Genomic DNA, 16334 nt, shown 5'->3' on the forward strand with positions numbered 1-16334 from the left:
GCTGTAAAGAATCCGCCTGCCAATGCAGGAGGCGTGGGTTCCACCCCAGGATCGGGAAGATCCCCCACAGAAGGAAATGGCAATCCGTTTCACTCCAGTTGGGACTTAACTGCTCAGCCCCACTGCTGAGGGTGTTTGTTGACTCACTCTAGGTGTGCAGTGACCCACCCCCTCTGTTCCTCTCCCCAGCCCAGCCCCAGAACCATGTCGAGAAACAGGAGGTCACATTCAATCTGGATCCTGTACCCGTGGCCCGCTGTGTCTCCGCAGGCGGCCGACCACCTGCCCGGGTCTCCTGGCTCTCACCCTTGGATGGGGAGGCCAAAGAGACCCAGGGGTCGGGGCCCCTGCCTGGCACGGTCACCGTCACTAGCCGCTACACTGTGACACCCCTGAGCGAAGCAGATGGGGTCAAGGTCATCTGCAAAGTGGAGCACGAGAGCTTCCAGGAGCCCAAACTGCTGCCGGTGACTCTCTCTGTGCGCTGTGAGTACATCACGCTGTGACCGCCGCCCCCGCCCCGCCCCGCTACACTGGCTCCTCTAGGGCACCGTCTACGCGATCCCGGAGTGTGGTCTACACTGGCACTCTGGATCAGCTTCTGCACTGCCTTCCTGCCCATTGTCTACACTAGCTTCACTAGGCTCTCAACTTATTGCCACAATCAATGGTACATCAGAATGGGCTTGCGAGGGTCAGTTTTATGCATTTCTTCCCAATTCCACGTCCATTAAGTCTTACTGGTAGCTTGAATCAACTGTGAGGAGTATTTATATCAAGAAAATTGACAAACACTGCAAACTAGAGCTATCCCTTTTTTTTGTTTGTTTTGTTTTTTATCAGCATACACGTGCACCCAGCAATCTCTTCTGGCTCCTAAGGACCCCAGTTGACACTGCTCCTTCACTGTTCTATATCAACTACTCTGTCCGCGCGGCCCAACCCAGTACTGTTTATGCACACACCCCCATTTATACTATCTGAATTGGCTCCCTGGGCACTGTCTACACTGCCTCACCTGGGGTCTCTACACCAACTTCTGCCCTGAGTGTGACCACACCGGCCCCGTGGACCCTCTCAACATGCCGTGTTGCTGTCAATGTCGTTGGTGGCGGTGGTGGTGGTGGTTTTGTGGGATCTTAGTTCCCCGACCACGGACTGAACCCGGAGCCATGGCAGTGAAAGGACCGATTCCTAACCACTGGACCTGTGAATACCGACCCCTTCCCATATGTGCTGAGCTCGCTGTCCCCAAACCGCTTACCCCGACACCCCCCCCACCCCGATATTCCTCAGAGAGGCTCTCCCGGCACTCTCCCCACAGACTCACTCTGCCAAATAGTTACCTTAGCAGCTTTTGCAACCACATACCCCAACTCAGCATTTTCTCTACTAGCTCCCCAGACAATGCCTTCAGTTAAACTAATTCCCTAATCTGCTCTGGGCATGTCAGAAATGACACACATTATCTCTAGTGGCTTGCTCGGGCACTGCCTGCACTGAACAACAACTTCCTCAGAATGACCCTCAGTGAAGTCCCTGGATGGTCTCTGAGCAGGCACTCTCCCTGGGTCCACCTCCTGCCAGCCCACCCTGTTTCTTTAGGATTCTTATCTGTCTACTCACTTGTCACCCCTTCTGGGATTCCCCCAGTCACTGAGCCAGTCCCCCCTGTTTCCTGCAGACCCCCCCCAGGTCACCATATCCGGCTATGATGACAACTGGTACATTGGCCGTAGTGAGGCCACTCTGAACTGTAACGTCCGCAGCAAGCCAGAGCCCACAGGCTACGACTGGAGCACGTGAGTGCTGTTTGGAGCCGGACTCCTGGGTCTGAGGAGGAGGGGCTGGGGACATGGACTCCTGGGTCTGAGGGAGGAGGTTCTGGGAGCCTGGATCCTGGGTCTGAGGGAGGAGGTGCTGGGGGCCTGCACTCCTGGGTCTGAGGGAGGAGGGGCTGGGGGTCTGGATCCTGGGTCTGAGGGAGGAGGGGCTGGGGCCTGGATCCTGGGTCTGAGGGAGGAGGTTCTAGGAGCCTGGATCCTGGGTCTGAGGGAGGAAGGGCTGGGGGTCTGGATCCTGGGTCTGGGGGAAGAGGGGCTGGGGGTCTGCACTCCTGGGTCTGAAGGAGGAGGGGCTGGGGGTCTGCACTCCTGGGTCTGAAGGAGGAGGGGCTGGGGGCCTGGATCTTGGGTGTGGGGGAGGAGGGGCCAGGGGCCTGGATCCTGGGTCTGGGGGAGGAGGGGCTGGGGGACATGGATTCCTGGGTCTGAGGGAGGAGGTTCTAGGAGCCTGGATCCTGGGTCTGAGGGAGGAGGCGCTGGGGGCCTGCACTCCTGGGTCTAAGGGAGGAGGGGCTGGGGACAAGGACCCCTCGGTCTGAAGGAGAAGGGGCTGGGAGTCTGCACTCCTGGGTCTGGGGGAGGAGGGGCTGGGGGCCTGGATCCTGGGTCTGAGGGAGGAGGGGCTGGGGGCCTGGACCCTGGGTCTGGGGAGGAGGGGTTGGGGGCCCGGACTCCTGTGTCATAAGCAAGGAACACCAGAGGCCTGAAACCGTAAGTCCCCCAGGAGGAGGGAGTTGGCAGTTTGGGGTGTCAAGGAGTAAGTTTCAAGTCTGTGGAGCTTGGCTCTTGAGGGTTGTGTCATCAGGGACCAGACCTGGGCCCCCCATGGACCATGCTCTCCCTCTTACGTGACCCCCACACCCTCCAGGACTTCCGGTGTCTTCCCAGCCTCAGCAGTGGCCCAGGGCCCCAAGCTGATCGTCCACTCAGTGGACCGGCTGTTCAACACCACCTTCATCTGCACCGTCACCAATGCCGTGGGCACCGGCCAAGCGGAGCAGGTGGTCCTCGTTCGAGGTGAGCAGGTCTTGGGGGTGGTGTGACGACAGGGCCTGCTCCCCGAGTGTTCTTCCCGCTGGGCTCTGGGGCTGCACTGGGGGGGCTGTGCCGCCGACCTGGGGTGGGCTGCACCCACCTCACCGATGTGGGGCATGGCTTTTATCCCCTGCCCCAGGTGGAGTCTGGATTGGGGTGACTGGGTAGGTGCCGACAGAGGAGTTAGGAACTTGAGGCCTGAGAAGGGTCGTTAGGAAGAGATCCAGGGCAACTGGCCCAGCCTCCAGCCAATGAGACACACCCATGGAATCAGACAACTCACAGTCACGGGAGGGCAGCTGGACGAACACTCAGAAACAATAGACTTTTTACAGGGAGGGCTGGCGGGTACCACCCGGAAACCAGTTTGCGTGTGTGTGTTGGGATGTTTGTGTTCCTGGAGGTGGTATTTTGGGTTTGTTTTGTTTTTGTTCTTTTGTTGGCCTGCCGCTCAGCTGACAGGATCTTAGTTCCCTGACCAGGGACCAAAACCAGTCCCACGGCAGTGAAAGCGTGGAGTGCTGACCAGTGGACCGCCAGGCAACTCCCTGGAGGTGGTGGTTTGGAAACAGTGGCTGGTGTGTCTGGCAGTCAGAAGTTCTCTGAGTCTCCCTGATGGGACCCAAGATACACAGCTGGAGAGGGAAAAAGTGAAAGGAAACGAAGCCCAGGTGTGGGCTGATGGAAATGGGGTTGAAATCACAACTGTAGACTGCGATGCTTAGAGGGAGCCAGGGGGCCTCGGTGTGCCCCCCCCATCTCAGAAACACAACCAAGGACAAGCTCAGAGTCACCCGTGTGAAGACAGACACACATGCACACTGGAGACAGGTGGAAGCAGGTCCCTTGCTGAGATGATCATAACACACATGCACACACGCACATCTAGAAAGACACCCACATGAAAACGGATCCTCAACCCACGCCCCCACCAAAAAAAAAGGAAAAATGAAAACGGATCCCTCTTGAGGAATTCCCACCCTTGCCAGGGAGATGTGATGTAGCCACTCAAAAACACTGTCACAGACCACACACACACCCAGAGAGACCACTGGCCCACCCTCAGCACGTCTCACTCGCTCAGGTTCACAAACACACACGCCTGGAGGGAGACACGGCCACACAGACATGCTACAAGCAAAAAGAGCCTCCGGCAGCAAGCCCACATGGGGAAACATCATCAGCCAGATGCTGAGAAGGAAACTCGATGACGTTCTCAAGGGCACGCCCTCGGAAACTCCAGAAATGCCACTGTGGAGCTTCTCTTTCCACAAATCATCCTCTGACAAGTTATTTGCTGAGGTTTCCTCTTGGCCAGCCATTCTCCTTGATGTTGGGAATACAGCGATGAGCCAGTCCGAGCCCTGCCCTCCAAAGCACACCCAGAGGAGGGTCAGCTCCACCCACCCAGCAAGGTGCCCAACTGGAAATACACCCCCTGAACCTGTACCCCAGATACACACCCACCTGAGAAACCGGTCTCTCCACCCACACTGGGCCCGTGGAGGCGGAGCCTGCAGAAACCCCAGCAATGTCCACCGCTGGCATCCCCCAAGGCGAACACACCACCGTCAGAGCTCAGCCTTAGACAGGCAGTATTCACCCAGTAAAACACATGTACCCAGAGCCCCAGGAGGAACCTGCAGGTGAGGTGGGGCGCACACAAAATCACACACCCGTGGAAAGACCCCCAGCCCCCGCAAAGGCAACTGCAGACCCACAGGCAGTCAAAAGCATCATTGCAAAGTCCCACATCTACAGATGAACACCAACAGATGGGGGGTACTCTCTGAGCACTCTAGAAATTCAGTCAAAGGCAGTGATGTGTCAACAGATGGCCTTGCCCGGAGAGGAGATTCACTCACAGCTCTTGGCAAAGTCACCTCAGAGGGTCTCAGAGACACCTCACGTTCCACGTGCACACAGACACGCACGGGCCGTCACACTCTGTTTGGGGCTCATGCCAGAGAAAACATAAGTACACAGGCCACGCCACAGGCTAGACGTTGCTTCAGAAACTTCTGACCCTAAGACTGGAACACGCTCAGCCAGCACCTCCAAAATACCACCTTCAGTAACGCGGACACACGTCCCGACACGCGTAAAAACTGGTCTCCAGACTTCACTGAACGAAGTCTTTCCCACCTTCATCCAGGGTGCAGGTGTAGAAATATATCCCCACCAGAAGTTTCACAGTATACTATTGGCCCTTTACACTTAAGGTGGACTTTTTCTCTCTGTTTTACTGTTGCTTGCACTGATTTGACAGCCCACTAGATCGTGACCCCCACCCCATCCCACCCTGGTTTTGAAAACATCTAGAAACTGTGGCCTGGGTTCCAGCCCCTCCAATGTCCAGAGGCATGGGGAGGAGAGGGTCAGGTGTGAGTGGGTCCCTCCCTGGTCTCTCCCAGTCAGGCCATGCATGCCAGGGTGGGGGAAGAGAGGTATGTGATAAGATGCTGGTTGCATCTGTGGGCCCCAGACGCCCCCTCCCTCATCCTCACTCCTCCCCTGCTCCCCTGCTTCCTTCTCTACCCACCCCTGTCCTCCCCCAGATCCCTCCCCTTCCACCAGCTCAGTCTCTGCAGGGAGAGGAAACCCCCGGGACTGTGGGCTTAAGGGGGGCCATTCTCCACCCTGGGGATTGGCAGGGGTGCTCAATCTCCTCAGTCCCCTTTCTCTCAAGTGCTCAGAGGTTTGGGATCAAACAGCCTCAGACTCAAACCCATCTCTGCTTCTTTCTGCTGGATCGGCCACAAGATTCTGTGACCCTGGCCTCAGAGTTTCTGGGAGGGAGTGGCAAATTCAGATGCCTACAAGGTCCTGGCGAGGGACAGGGTGGCCAGGTGTGGAACTCTGTTCCCTTCGGAGTCCGCAGCCTCACTCAGCCACGGCCCATCACCAGGTGGAGGAGACGCGAGTTTGATGATGCCAGATCTGATTTTTTCTTCCTTTTTTTTGACCTAAAAGAAATCTGGAATTTTCAGTGAAATGACCTAGTGCTTTAAATGTTGGGTAGCAAGCTGTTGTTTCGTGTATGCATGTGTGTGTGTGTGTGTTGGTTTTTTCTTTTTTGGCCACGTGGCTCGGCAGGTGGGCTCTTAGTTCCCCGACCAGGAATTGAACCTGTGCCCCCCACAGTAGGGCTTCCCAAGTGGTTCAGTGGTAAAGAATCCGCCAGGCTAATGCAGGAGACGCAGGAGATTCAGGTTCTACCTGAGTTGGGAAGATCCCCTGGAGGAGGAAATGGCAGCCCACTCCAGTATTCTTGCCCGGAGAATCCCATGGACAGAGGAGCCTGGCAGCCTGCAGTCCATGGGGTCTCGAAGAGTCCAAAACATGGCTGAGTGACTGAGCAATCCCCCTGCAGTGGAAGCACGGAGTCTTAACCATTAGACGGCCTGGGAATCCCTAGCAATTTTCATTTTGGTTTTGTGTTTGTTATTTCGGGAGTCTTTTCTTTTTTTTCTATTTTGTTAGCAAAACCCTGGGCAGGTGTAAGGAAATCCATCTGGGGGAGGGCACCCACTGGCCTGGAGCGTGAACAGGGCTCTCCCTTCCCTCCCCACCTCCCGTCCTCTGTCCCAGTGGAGTCACCTCCCTAGTTCCCAGCACTGCCCTGCTGTGTCCCCCAGCCCCCCACTTCCAGATGTCTCCTCTTGACCTCCTGTCTCCCTCTCTCTCTCACCCCCTCTTCTCTCTCCTCAGACACCCCCCGGGCCTCGCCTCAAGGCGCGGGCCCAGTGGTGTGGGGGGCTGTGGGGGGGACACTGCTGGTGCTGCTGCTTCTGGCTGGGGGGTCCTTGGCCTTCATCCTGCTGAGGGTGAGGAGGAGGAAGAGCCCCGGAGGAGGAGACGGCGGCACAGGAGGGTCCTACGACCCGAAAACTCAGGTCTTTGGGAATGGGGGTCCCGTCTTCTGGACACCCGCGGACCCTGGCCCGCTGAGGCCGGAGGGCAAGGACGAGGAGGACGAAGATGATGAGGAGAAGGCAGAGAAAGGCCTCATGTTGCCTCCGCCCCCGGCCCTGGAGGACGACTTGGAGTCCCAGCTGGATGGCTCCCTCATCTCCCGGCGGGCGATTTACGTGTGACCTCCCCCCACCCACCACCCAGCCCACCCAGGCAGACAGACAGACAGACTGAGACGGACACAGCGCTGCGCGCCCAGCCAGCCAAGGGTCCCAGACTGGTTGAACTCGTTTGTCCGGAACACACTGGAGTTCAAAGCTACCTCCCGCTTCCTTTGCTGGGATGTAGAGGGTGCTGGAATGTCACACACTGGACTTCTGAATCCCGGGCCGCAGGGAGCGGGGGAGGGCCCCCCCCAGGGGGGAGGGGGGCGCTGGGGGATGGGGACCCACAGAGCACCACCCCCCACAGAGACTCTCAGTTTGGGCTCCAGCCTGCCCTGGCCCCATGACACTCAGGAGTTAATAAACGCCTTGGAGGAAAACATCCCGGGGTGTCTTGTAATACATCAGACCCCCTGTTTGGGGGGTGGGACAGGGACTGCTAGGTCCCAGCGGGTGGGCGCTGGAGAGGGGGAGAGTGGTGGGGGCTAGACTTGGGGCTGGTGGAAGGGAGGACTCTGGTCACTTGGGTCCTCAACGGACATACTGGATGTCCGAGCCGTCTGAGGCCCGGGGAACTGGGCTTGGGCTGGCGCTTGGATGCCGGGCTTCAAGGACAGCCTTCCCAGGCCAAGTGGCCAGACTGGCAGGAGAACTGACTTCCTGGGCCCAGCGGGGCTGAGATCATGGGCTCCTGGGCCCTCAGTGGTGGCGAGGGCCTGGGATCTGATCCTCTGGGGGCATCTTGGACCCGACCTCCCCGAGTCTGCTGAGGACATTGGGAGGGAGGACTTGCCACCTGCATTCTCGGGGTGCTAAGAAACCAGGGAAGCCCCACCTGGGGAGGACATCACGTCGGCCTTTCCTACCTCCTTCCTATTCCCTTATCCCCAGGCTGGGCCCAAGGAGGGGCTCTGTATCCTTCTCACTGCCCCCTCCCCCATTAGAAAATCTTCCAAACTCGGGCTGGTGACTGGGGGCGAGGAGGGAGGCAAGGTTAAATCCAGTCACCTCCACTCTCCCGAGCCCCACGACCACCTCAGGTGGCCTTCGTCTCTGCTCCCGAGGCTGTCATGGGACTCAGTTAAGGCTGCACCCACCCAGCGTGGGGTGGAGCACCCGGGAGAGGCTGGGCGAGTCTGCTTCTTCCACCAGCATAGCCTTCCACCCGCTCTGCGGCGGACACAGCGGTGGCGCGCAGTCAGAGGAGCAGTCTTAGGATGAGCAAGTGTGTGGACTGAGCGGCAATTACTCTGATATTTCCCCAACGCTCTGAGAAGCCCTCCAGAGGATGCCAGGCTGTGTAACAGAAGCTGTGGAAATGAGATGATCCAGGGATCCAGACAGCATTCCCTCGGGCAGCTTTCCTCCTCCTCTCTGTGGTGGGGTTGATGGAAGGGGGAGGCCCGTGGGTGGGGCCTTGGCACACATGTTATTTCCTCTGGTTGTTTACCGTCTATACCACCCTGTCCTGTCCTGTCCGGGCCCCCCTCCCACCCCAGCGGCCGCCGCCTCCCCCAACGGGAGGGTAATGCCGGGAGAGCAGGGGCGGGAATGTGGTCAATCTGGCAGACAGTGGGTCCCCAGGTGTCCCTGCTGGGCCCCTCCTTATGCATCTAGAAAAACACCAACTGTGTGCCAGACCCCGTCCCTTGGACCGCACAGTGTGGAAATTGGCAAGTAAACAGGTAATGGCTCCAACAAGGATTCAGGAAGTGGGAAGTGTCACAAAGGAGAGATCCAGGAGTGGAGGGGGGCGAGGTCACAGTTCTCTCCACCCCTTTTCCTGTGAGGTTGGAGGCCCTCTGATGCTCTGCCCAGGATAACTTCTTTCTGTATATTGCATGAGGGGTTCTGATCCCAAGCCCAGAATCTCGCCCACCCCCAATTTTCTGCCTTTTCGCTCCATTCCTGGTCACCTGTCTTCCCCTAGCACCACACTCTCCCATCAGCTCTCTGCTCTGCTCCCTCCTGTCCCTAAAAACAACACAAGGCTTCCTCTGGAGGACCTTGGCTCTGGCTGGCTGTTCGCTTTTCCTGGAATGTTCTCATATCCTCATGGCTCGCCCCCTACAGCTACTTCGGGTCTTTGCTCAAATATCTCGCAGTAAGGCTCTCTCCGACTACCTTTGACTACCCTGCTCTGTCACTTAGCACTTCCCTACTATAAGTAAGGTGAATGGCATTGGCATTATGTGGCATTATGTGTCATTGCCTTTATATATATCAAAGTGAAAGTGAAGTCTCTCCGTCGTGTCCGACTCTTTGCGACCCCATGGACTGTAGCCTACCAGGCTCCTCTGTCCATGGGATTTTCCAGGCAAGGGTATTGGAGTGGGCTGCCATTTCCTTCTCCAGGGATCGAACCCAGGTCTCCCGCATTGCAGACAGGCGCTTTACCATCTGAGCCATGAGGGAAGTATATATGTATAATTGGTTTTTTGGCTGTCCTGGGCCTTCATTGCAGTGCGCAGACTTCTCATTGTGGTGGCTTCTCAGAGCACAGGGCTCTAGGCATGCAGGCTTCAGTAGTTGCGGCTTGGCGGCTCTAGAGCGTGGGCTTAGTAGCTGTGACGCATGGGCTTAGCTGCCCCGCAGGATGTGGGAGCTTCCCGGACCAGGGATGGAACCCGTGTCCCCTCCATGGGCAGGTGGATTCTTATCCACTTCGACACCAGGGAAGTCCCCTACGATTACCCTCTATCATTTGCTGTCACCTGGCATATTAGCTATTATATCTATTTCTCTACTTGTGGCCTCCCTGCTCAACAAAACATTCATCCCAGGGGACTGGGGCTTTTGCACGTTTTGTTTGCCATTCTAAAGCACAATAAATGCTCAGTGAGGATTAAATGAATAAAAAGAATGGCCTCTGCCCTTGGGAGAGGTGGTGACTCAAGGGTGGGGGGGGGACTGGGAATAAGGTGCTGCGTGGCTTCCTCCTGGAGACTCCCTCATGCTGTCCTCCTCCTTGTAGAGACACCCAACACAGCCGGAGCAGGGGCCACAGGCGGCATCATTGGGGGCATCATCGCTGCCATCATCGCTACTGCTGTGGCCACCACGGGCATCCTGATCTGCAGGCAACAGCGGAAGGAGCAGAGGCTGCAGGGGGCAGAGGAGGAGGAGGAGTGAGTGAAGGGTCCTCCTAAGAAGTGGATGGGGGAGGGGTCCCAGGACTGGGGTGCACAGGGTGGGGGAGGAGGCTGGGAGAAAGTCATTGGTAATGGCTGTGACCCTGAAATGGCTCAGCTTCTCTGCATACCAGTGCCGAATCAAATCTTCAAGACAGAATTTGGGATAACTGGCAGGCTGCTGTCCAGAGGGTCGCACCACTGAATCGACTTAGCACACACCCAGAAAAGAGTAGCTTTACTGTTTTGCCAAGCAAAGGGGGACACAGCAGGCTACTGCCCTCAGAACCCAAGTGTCCTAAGTTGGGGAAGATATTGAGAAATTTTATAGTAGTTGTTCAAAGAGGGTGCAATCATCCCGTGGACATTCTTCTGATGGGTTGATGGTGAGGTAAGTAGGAGTCAGCAGCATCAAGCTTCAGGTCCAACTGGTCTGGGGTCTACATGCTTGTGGGCCACTGACCATCATTAATCAGTTGCTTCTCCCACCTGGAGGGGATTTCTTTATCTGCACAGTACCTTAAAGATATTGTTGTGTATGTATCCATTAATAGGGAAACAGGACCTTGGCCCAAGGCTGCTCTTAACTGTTTGTTTCTCCCTGGTTTTGCATCTCCTACTTTCCCTAAGTAACAACTGCTTGAATCTGCCCATTGGCACTCAGGGAAGGCCATGGAGACTGAATGAAGGGTGTTTCCTATAAACAAAGAAATGGGGGACACAGAAAGGCCTTGTGCCCCAGGAGCCCCACAGGACCCTGCACGGTATCAGCTCTGTGAAACAGAGTGATCCAAAATGTCAGGACTTAAATGGGGTGGAGAGGAGAGTTTATTTCCTAGAAATCATGGCCATGACAATTCTGCTCTGTGAGTAATCAGAGTCCAGGTTCCTGCTGTCTTCTTGTTCCGCCCTCCCTTCATTCACATTCCAAGACGGCTTCCTTCTCTCTTACCATTGTCTATGTACACCGACAACCAGACATGGCCATCCTGGCCTCAAGGACCACCCTGCCTGCCAGTGGGAAGGGGATACGGAAATAGAGGGCGGTGTTGTAAGGGAATCACATTCTCTCATTTCCCATTGGCCAGGGTCTAGTCACACGGCTGCCCTAGCTGCAGAGGAAGCTGGGAAATGTAGTCTTTATTCTGGGTGGCCACATGCCCAGTCAAAATCTGTATGACTGTGAAAAAAGAGGAACCTGGATATTAGGGGAAATTAGCCCCACTTCTTTCTGTAGAGCACTTGTTATGAGAGGCATCTTGACATCTCTACAACATCTTGTAGAGACTTGATGAGAGGCATCGTACTTGTGATCTCAATGAAGCCTCATATCCATTCATTCATTTGTTCATTCAGTAAGTAATTCAGAAAGTATTCCCATGGAGCGAGGCCCTGAAATTTAGGAACACAATGATGAGACAAAACACTTAAAAGATGTCCAAAAAAGGGCTTCCCTGTTGGTCCAGTAGTTAAGAATCCGCCTGCCCATGCAGGGGACACGGGTTTGATCCCTCATCCCACAGGATCCCACATGCTACGGAGCAACCAATCTTTTGCATCACATATATGGAGCCCGCACGCCTAGAGCCTGTACTCTGCAACAGGAGAAGCCCACGCACCTTAGGGAAGACCCAGCACAGCCAAATAAATAAATAAATAAACCTTTTTTTTTTTAATGCCCCAAAAATAATAAATTTAAAGCACAAATAAAAGATATCCACACACAACATATCGTATCATGGAAACCTGAATTCTCAGACAGAGCTAAGGATACACATCTTCTCAAAGAGGAAACAGGTTTAGAGAGCTGAAATCACTTGCTGAAATTTGTTCAGCAAGAAACTTGAGGGCAAAATGGTTCTGAAATAATACGACCCAGTGTGTGTGGGGAACACTTGTTAAAAATACACCTTCCTGGGCTTACTCCAAACCTACTAAATCAGCACTTTCACAAGAAGGGCTTGCCGTCCATATTTATAACAAGCTCCCAGATGCACATGAAAGTTTGTGAACCAGTCTTAATCATCTAGTCAATGCAAACCAACAACCTGCTGCTGTTCTCGTCTTCTAAGCCAGTGAGACCCAGTGGTGTCTGAGATGGCTCTGGTCTTGGCCTCCTGGGGTTCACAGTCTGGAGGAGACAGATCCATCCCCAGACGGTGACAATCCAGCATGGCTAGGAATGGGCTAGGGAAGCTGAAGGAGCTGAGCGCAGCTACAGAGGGCACCTGATTCAGCCTGAAAGATCGGGGAGGGCTTCCTGGAAGCAGGGACATCTGAGCTAGGGATTGAAGGTGTAGTGAGCACCCACGATTATTATATATACGGGATACGCTGGTCTGTGGGTGTGCAGAATGATGGAATTTAATATAGTTTGGGGGACAGGAAAGCATTTTGCTCATTCTTTTCATTCTCTCTCTTTTTTAAATGATTTATTCATTTGGCTGTGCTGGGTCTTTATTGCTGTGCCCCGGCTTTCTCCAGTCACAGCAGTCGGAGGCTACTCTCTAGTTATGGTGCACAGGCTCCTCGTTGTGGTGGCTTCTCTTGTTGCAGAGCACAGGCTCTAAGTGCACTGGCTTCGGTATTTGCAGCCTGTGGCTCTAGATGCAGGCTCAGTAGTTGTGGCCCATGGGTTTATTTGGCCCATGGCACATAGGGTCTTAGTTCCCGGACCAGGGATCAAACCTGTGTCCCCTGCAGTAGCAGGCAGATTCTTAATCACTGGACCACCAAGGAAGTTCTCATTCTCTCTTTCTCCAAATATGATCTGATAACTCCTCATTGTGTGTTCTGGGAACACAACACAAATCTCATTTTTCCCCCCTCACACTATTTGCAGCAGGATACAGTTGTTGAATGAGATCAGAAGTAATATTTCAAATACAAACTCAGTACATGCCCCATTAGAGACACATAGATAGCTATGATCCTATAACAGGAACTCTGGATCCTCCTGGAGAGTCAGGAGGACTTCCTGGAAGAAGAGAAATTCATGGAGTGAGTAGCAGACAGCAGGGCAAGGGGAGGTGGGTGGTGGAAAAGGGAGATCAGGTGGAGGAAAGAAATGTGCGGTGGCTCTGGAATAGAGGGGCTCTCAGGGCTTAGCCTCCACCTGACTTACCTCCTACCCCACAGACTGGAGGGACCTCCCTCATACAAGCCACCGACCCCAAAGGCAAAGCTGGAGGAACCGGAGATGGTAAGCACTTTCCCTGAAGCCCAGGCTGCCCCCACCTCCCCTCCCACCTTCCCCCACTGAGGCTGGGGCTGGGATTGGGGAACTGGAGGGAAGAGGCTGTCAGGGTAGGGAGGTGGTCTTGACTTGTCCCATTCTCTCTCCCATCGCAGCCCTCCCAGCTCTTCACCCTTGGGGCCTCGGAGCACAGCCCACTCAAGACCCCCTACTTTGATGCTGGTGTCTCATGTGCCGAGCAGGTAGGAACTCGGGAAAGGTCAAGGGTGGGTTTGGGATCTGAGTGTAAGGGCCTCCTTACATAAGAGGGGGCTTCTCAGGTGGTGCTAGTGGTAAAGAATCTGCCTGCCAATGCATGAGACATAGGACTCTGGGTGGGTAAGATCCCCTAGAGTAGGAAATGGCAACTCACTCCAGTATTCTTGCCTGGAGAATCCCATGGACAGAGAAACCTGGCAGGCTACAGCCCATGGAGTCCCACAGAGTTAGACATGACTGAGCACGCATGCAGAATCTTACATAACAGATCAAGTTTTAAAGGTTACAACTCAAGTTCAGGGCTGTATCTCTGGTCAGAACTTAGACAATTGAGATGTATTTAGGATTCAGTGAGGACATTCATGGTTTTGAAAGTCCAAGGACAAGGGATGAGAGTTCAAATCATTCTATCTAAATCACTCTATCAAAGAGGACCAGTTGAGTATCTCCATTTGCCGGATACTGTGCCTGGAGCTGGGACAAGACAGACAGTCACTCCCCTCAGTGGCCTCCTGGAGGTCAGGGGTTGGATGTTGAGTTTGAGAACAAATCAAGTTTCAAGGCTAGAGCTTAAGTTTAGGTCAAGATTGAATTCAAAGGCTCAGGGGGAAAGACCAGGGTTTCAGTGATCAAAAGAAAAGGAGAAGCTTAGGATCAGTGGGGTAGGGTCCATGCTCTGAGCTTCGAGTTAAGAACCACCTACATGATTGTCCCAGTGCAGTATCAACCCAGGTGACAAGGGGTGACATAGGATGAGGTTAGGTCTGGTTGGCATGGGGAGACAGTGGCCAGGATTTGAGGGTCGAGGAGCAAACTGGGATTCTGTGTCATGCTCAAGAGGTAACCTTGGATTCATTCCCTCCCCATTCCCAGGAAATGCCCCGATACCATGAGCTGCCCACCTTGGAAGAACGGTCGGGGCCCCTGATCCGTGGGGCCACAAGCCTGGGGTCCCCCATCATGGTGCCTCCAGGGCCACCTGCTGTGGAGAGGGTTTCCCTGGATCTAGAGGAGGAGGAGGAGGAGGAAGACTATCTGGACAAGATCAACCCCATCTACGATGCCCTGTCCTACTCCAGCCCCTCTGAGTCCTACCAGGGCAAAGGCTTTGTCATGTCCCGGGCCATGTATGTGTAAGCTGCCATGGCCTTGCCCTTTCACCTCTCATTTTTTGATATCTTAACTTTCTGCCAGGGATCTAGGGTCCCTGACCTCGGGCCCAGCCATTGTCAGTTAGCACACATGCATCTCATCTTTGACTTCTATGTTGGTGGCTCCACTGTGACCTCTAATCAATGATCTCTGATTCAGAGAAATTGGCCATGACAATGGAAACCTGATAATCTTAGGAGGGGCTGGAGAAGGTAGGTTTCTGCACAAACTCTTACCCAAGGATTCCCCAGACATAGACTATACCTCTCACGACCCACCATCTCCAGACTCCTCCCAAATCCCAAAGAAGACCCCAGACCTGATTTTCCCTCAGGCAGTAATTCCTAATAGCTCTGCTAGGCTGGGTGTTGGGGACAGCCTGCTGCTCAGACCTGAGCCCTCCAGGCGGCAGAGCCTCTCTCACCCATTCCCCACCCTGTCCCCTAAAGGTGGAGGGAGGGGATTCCCCAGCCTCCTGCAGGCAGGAGTCTCAGGGTACAGACCCTTCTTCCCTGTGCCCCCACTATCCCAATTCCTGTCTCCAGAGAATTAAGCCCCAGCTCAGGGCTACATGGGGTGAGCCTCATGCAGAGTGTGCCTTGCTGATGCCAGCCTTGGAAGAAGAATTTGCTGTTACTTTGAAGACTACTGAGTCCTTTTACTCCGGCCCAGTGGGATTGGACCCAAGCATCTCCCTGGGGGTTGGTGGGGGGAGTGGATCACCTGGGGTAGGGATAGGGGATGTGATTTTTTTTTTTTTTTTAACATAGCATTTCCTACAAAATATGAGTTTGTACTTTGACCGGTCTCAACTGGTGTTTTCTGTGAGCTGTTTAGGGGATAGGGGTGGAACATAATGGGTAATGAATGCGGGGGGACGGTGGGCAGGTCCAGGGCTTGAGGGAATCAGTAGACTAGAAGTTAAGATAGGTTACAGACAAAAAGATATGAAAAAGATAATTAAGTGAGGGGATAATGAGCAAAAATGGATAAGCCATGGTTAATGGAAGGAGCGGGAGGAGTCCAGGGCATAAGGAAAAATAACAGCAGTCTAATGGCTAACGGACAGAAATAAACGGAACAAAGTAGGAATAACAGTAACTAAGTACAAGGGGCAGGGGTGTAATGAGTAAGAGTAGGCCAAAGGCAAAATTATGAATAATGTTGTAATAGGAGCTCAGGGCATGATGGGTAATAGATCTCAATGAATGAGCCAGGGGTAGAGGAATGAATAAGGGAGAATTAGGGGCCACAGGCAAGTTGAGCAATAGAGATAAAGCCTGATGCTCAATTAAGGTACAGCTAGAAGAATGCGGGAGGAATTTTCTGGTGGTCCAGCAGCTAAGACTGCGCCCCCAGTGCAGGCGGATAGGGTTCCATCCCTGGGCAGGGAACTAGATTCCGCCTATTGCAACTAAGAATTCACAGGTCACAACTAAAGATCCTGCATGTCCAGCCGTGCAGCCAAATATTAATAGATACATACTTTTTTAAAAAAGAAAAAGAATGTGGGAAATGAACAGGCGTAAAATGGCTAAGTGTCGTACAGGCAACCACGTTGAAATGAATGGAGCGGAAGGCATGCTGGGTAATGGGATAGGAATGAATGGGCCAAAGATAGAAGCTTCAGTGACTGAGG

The 16334-nt window shown here is 54.2% G+C and overlaps 1 protein-coding gene across 2 annotated transcripts in view; it reads left to right on the forward strand.

Moving 5' to 3' along the window:
• The window catches only part of NECTIN2 (nectin cell adhesion molecule 2), a 33491-nt gene extending 17997 nt beyond the window's left edge, over positions 1–15494 (forward strand). The window contains exons 3-9 of one of the 2 annotated variants that reach the window (XM_043437901.1): positions 190–486; positions 1685–1802; positions 2713–2861; positions 9933–10086; positions 13228–13291; positions 13441–13527; positions 14417–15494. In XM_043437901.1, coding sequence (XP_043293836.1) covers positions 190–486; positions 1685–1802; positions 2713–2861; positions 9933–10086; positions 13228–13291; positions 13441–13527; positions 14417–14680 — 1133 coding nt within the window. In that variant the 3' untranslated portion in view covers positions 14681–15494. Of the gene's footprint in view, positions 1–189; positions 487–1684; positions 1803–2712; positions 2862–6590; positions 7342–9932; positions 10087–13227; positions 13292–13440; positions 13528–14416 lie in introns of those variants that run through there. The other variant, XM_043437902.1, reaches the window with a different exon arrangement.
• The last annotated feature ends 840 nt before the right edge of the window (positions 15495–16334 follow it).

This window comes from Cervus canadensis, chromosome 18 (assembly GCF_019320065.1).
Source record: "Cervus canadensis isolate Bull #8, Minnesota chromosome 18, ASM1932006v1, whole genome shotgun sequence".
Lineage (NCBI taxonomy): Eukaryota > Metazoa > Chordata > Mammalia > Artiodactyla > Cervidae > Cervus > Cervus canadensis.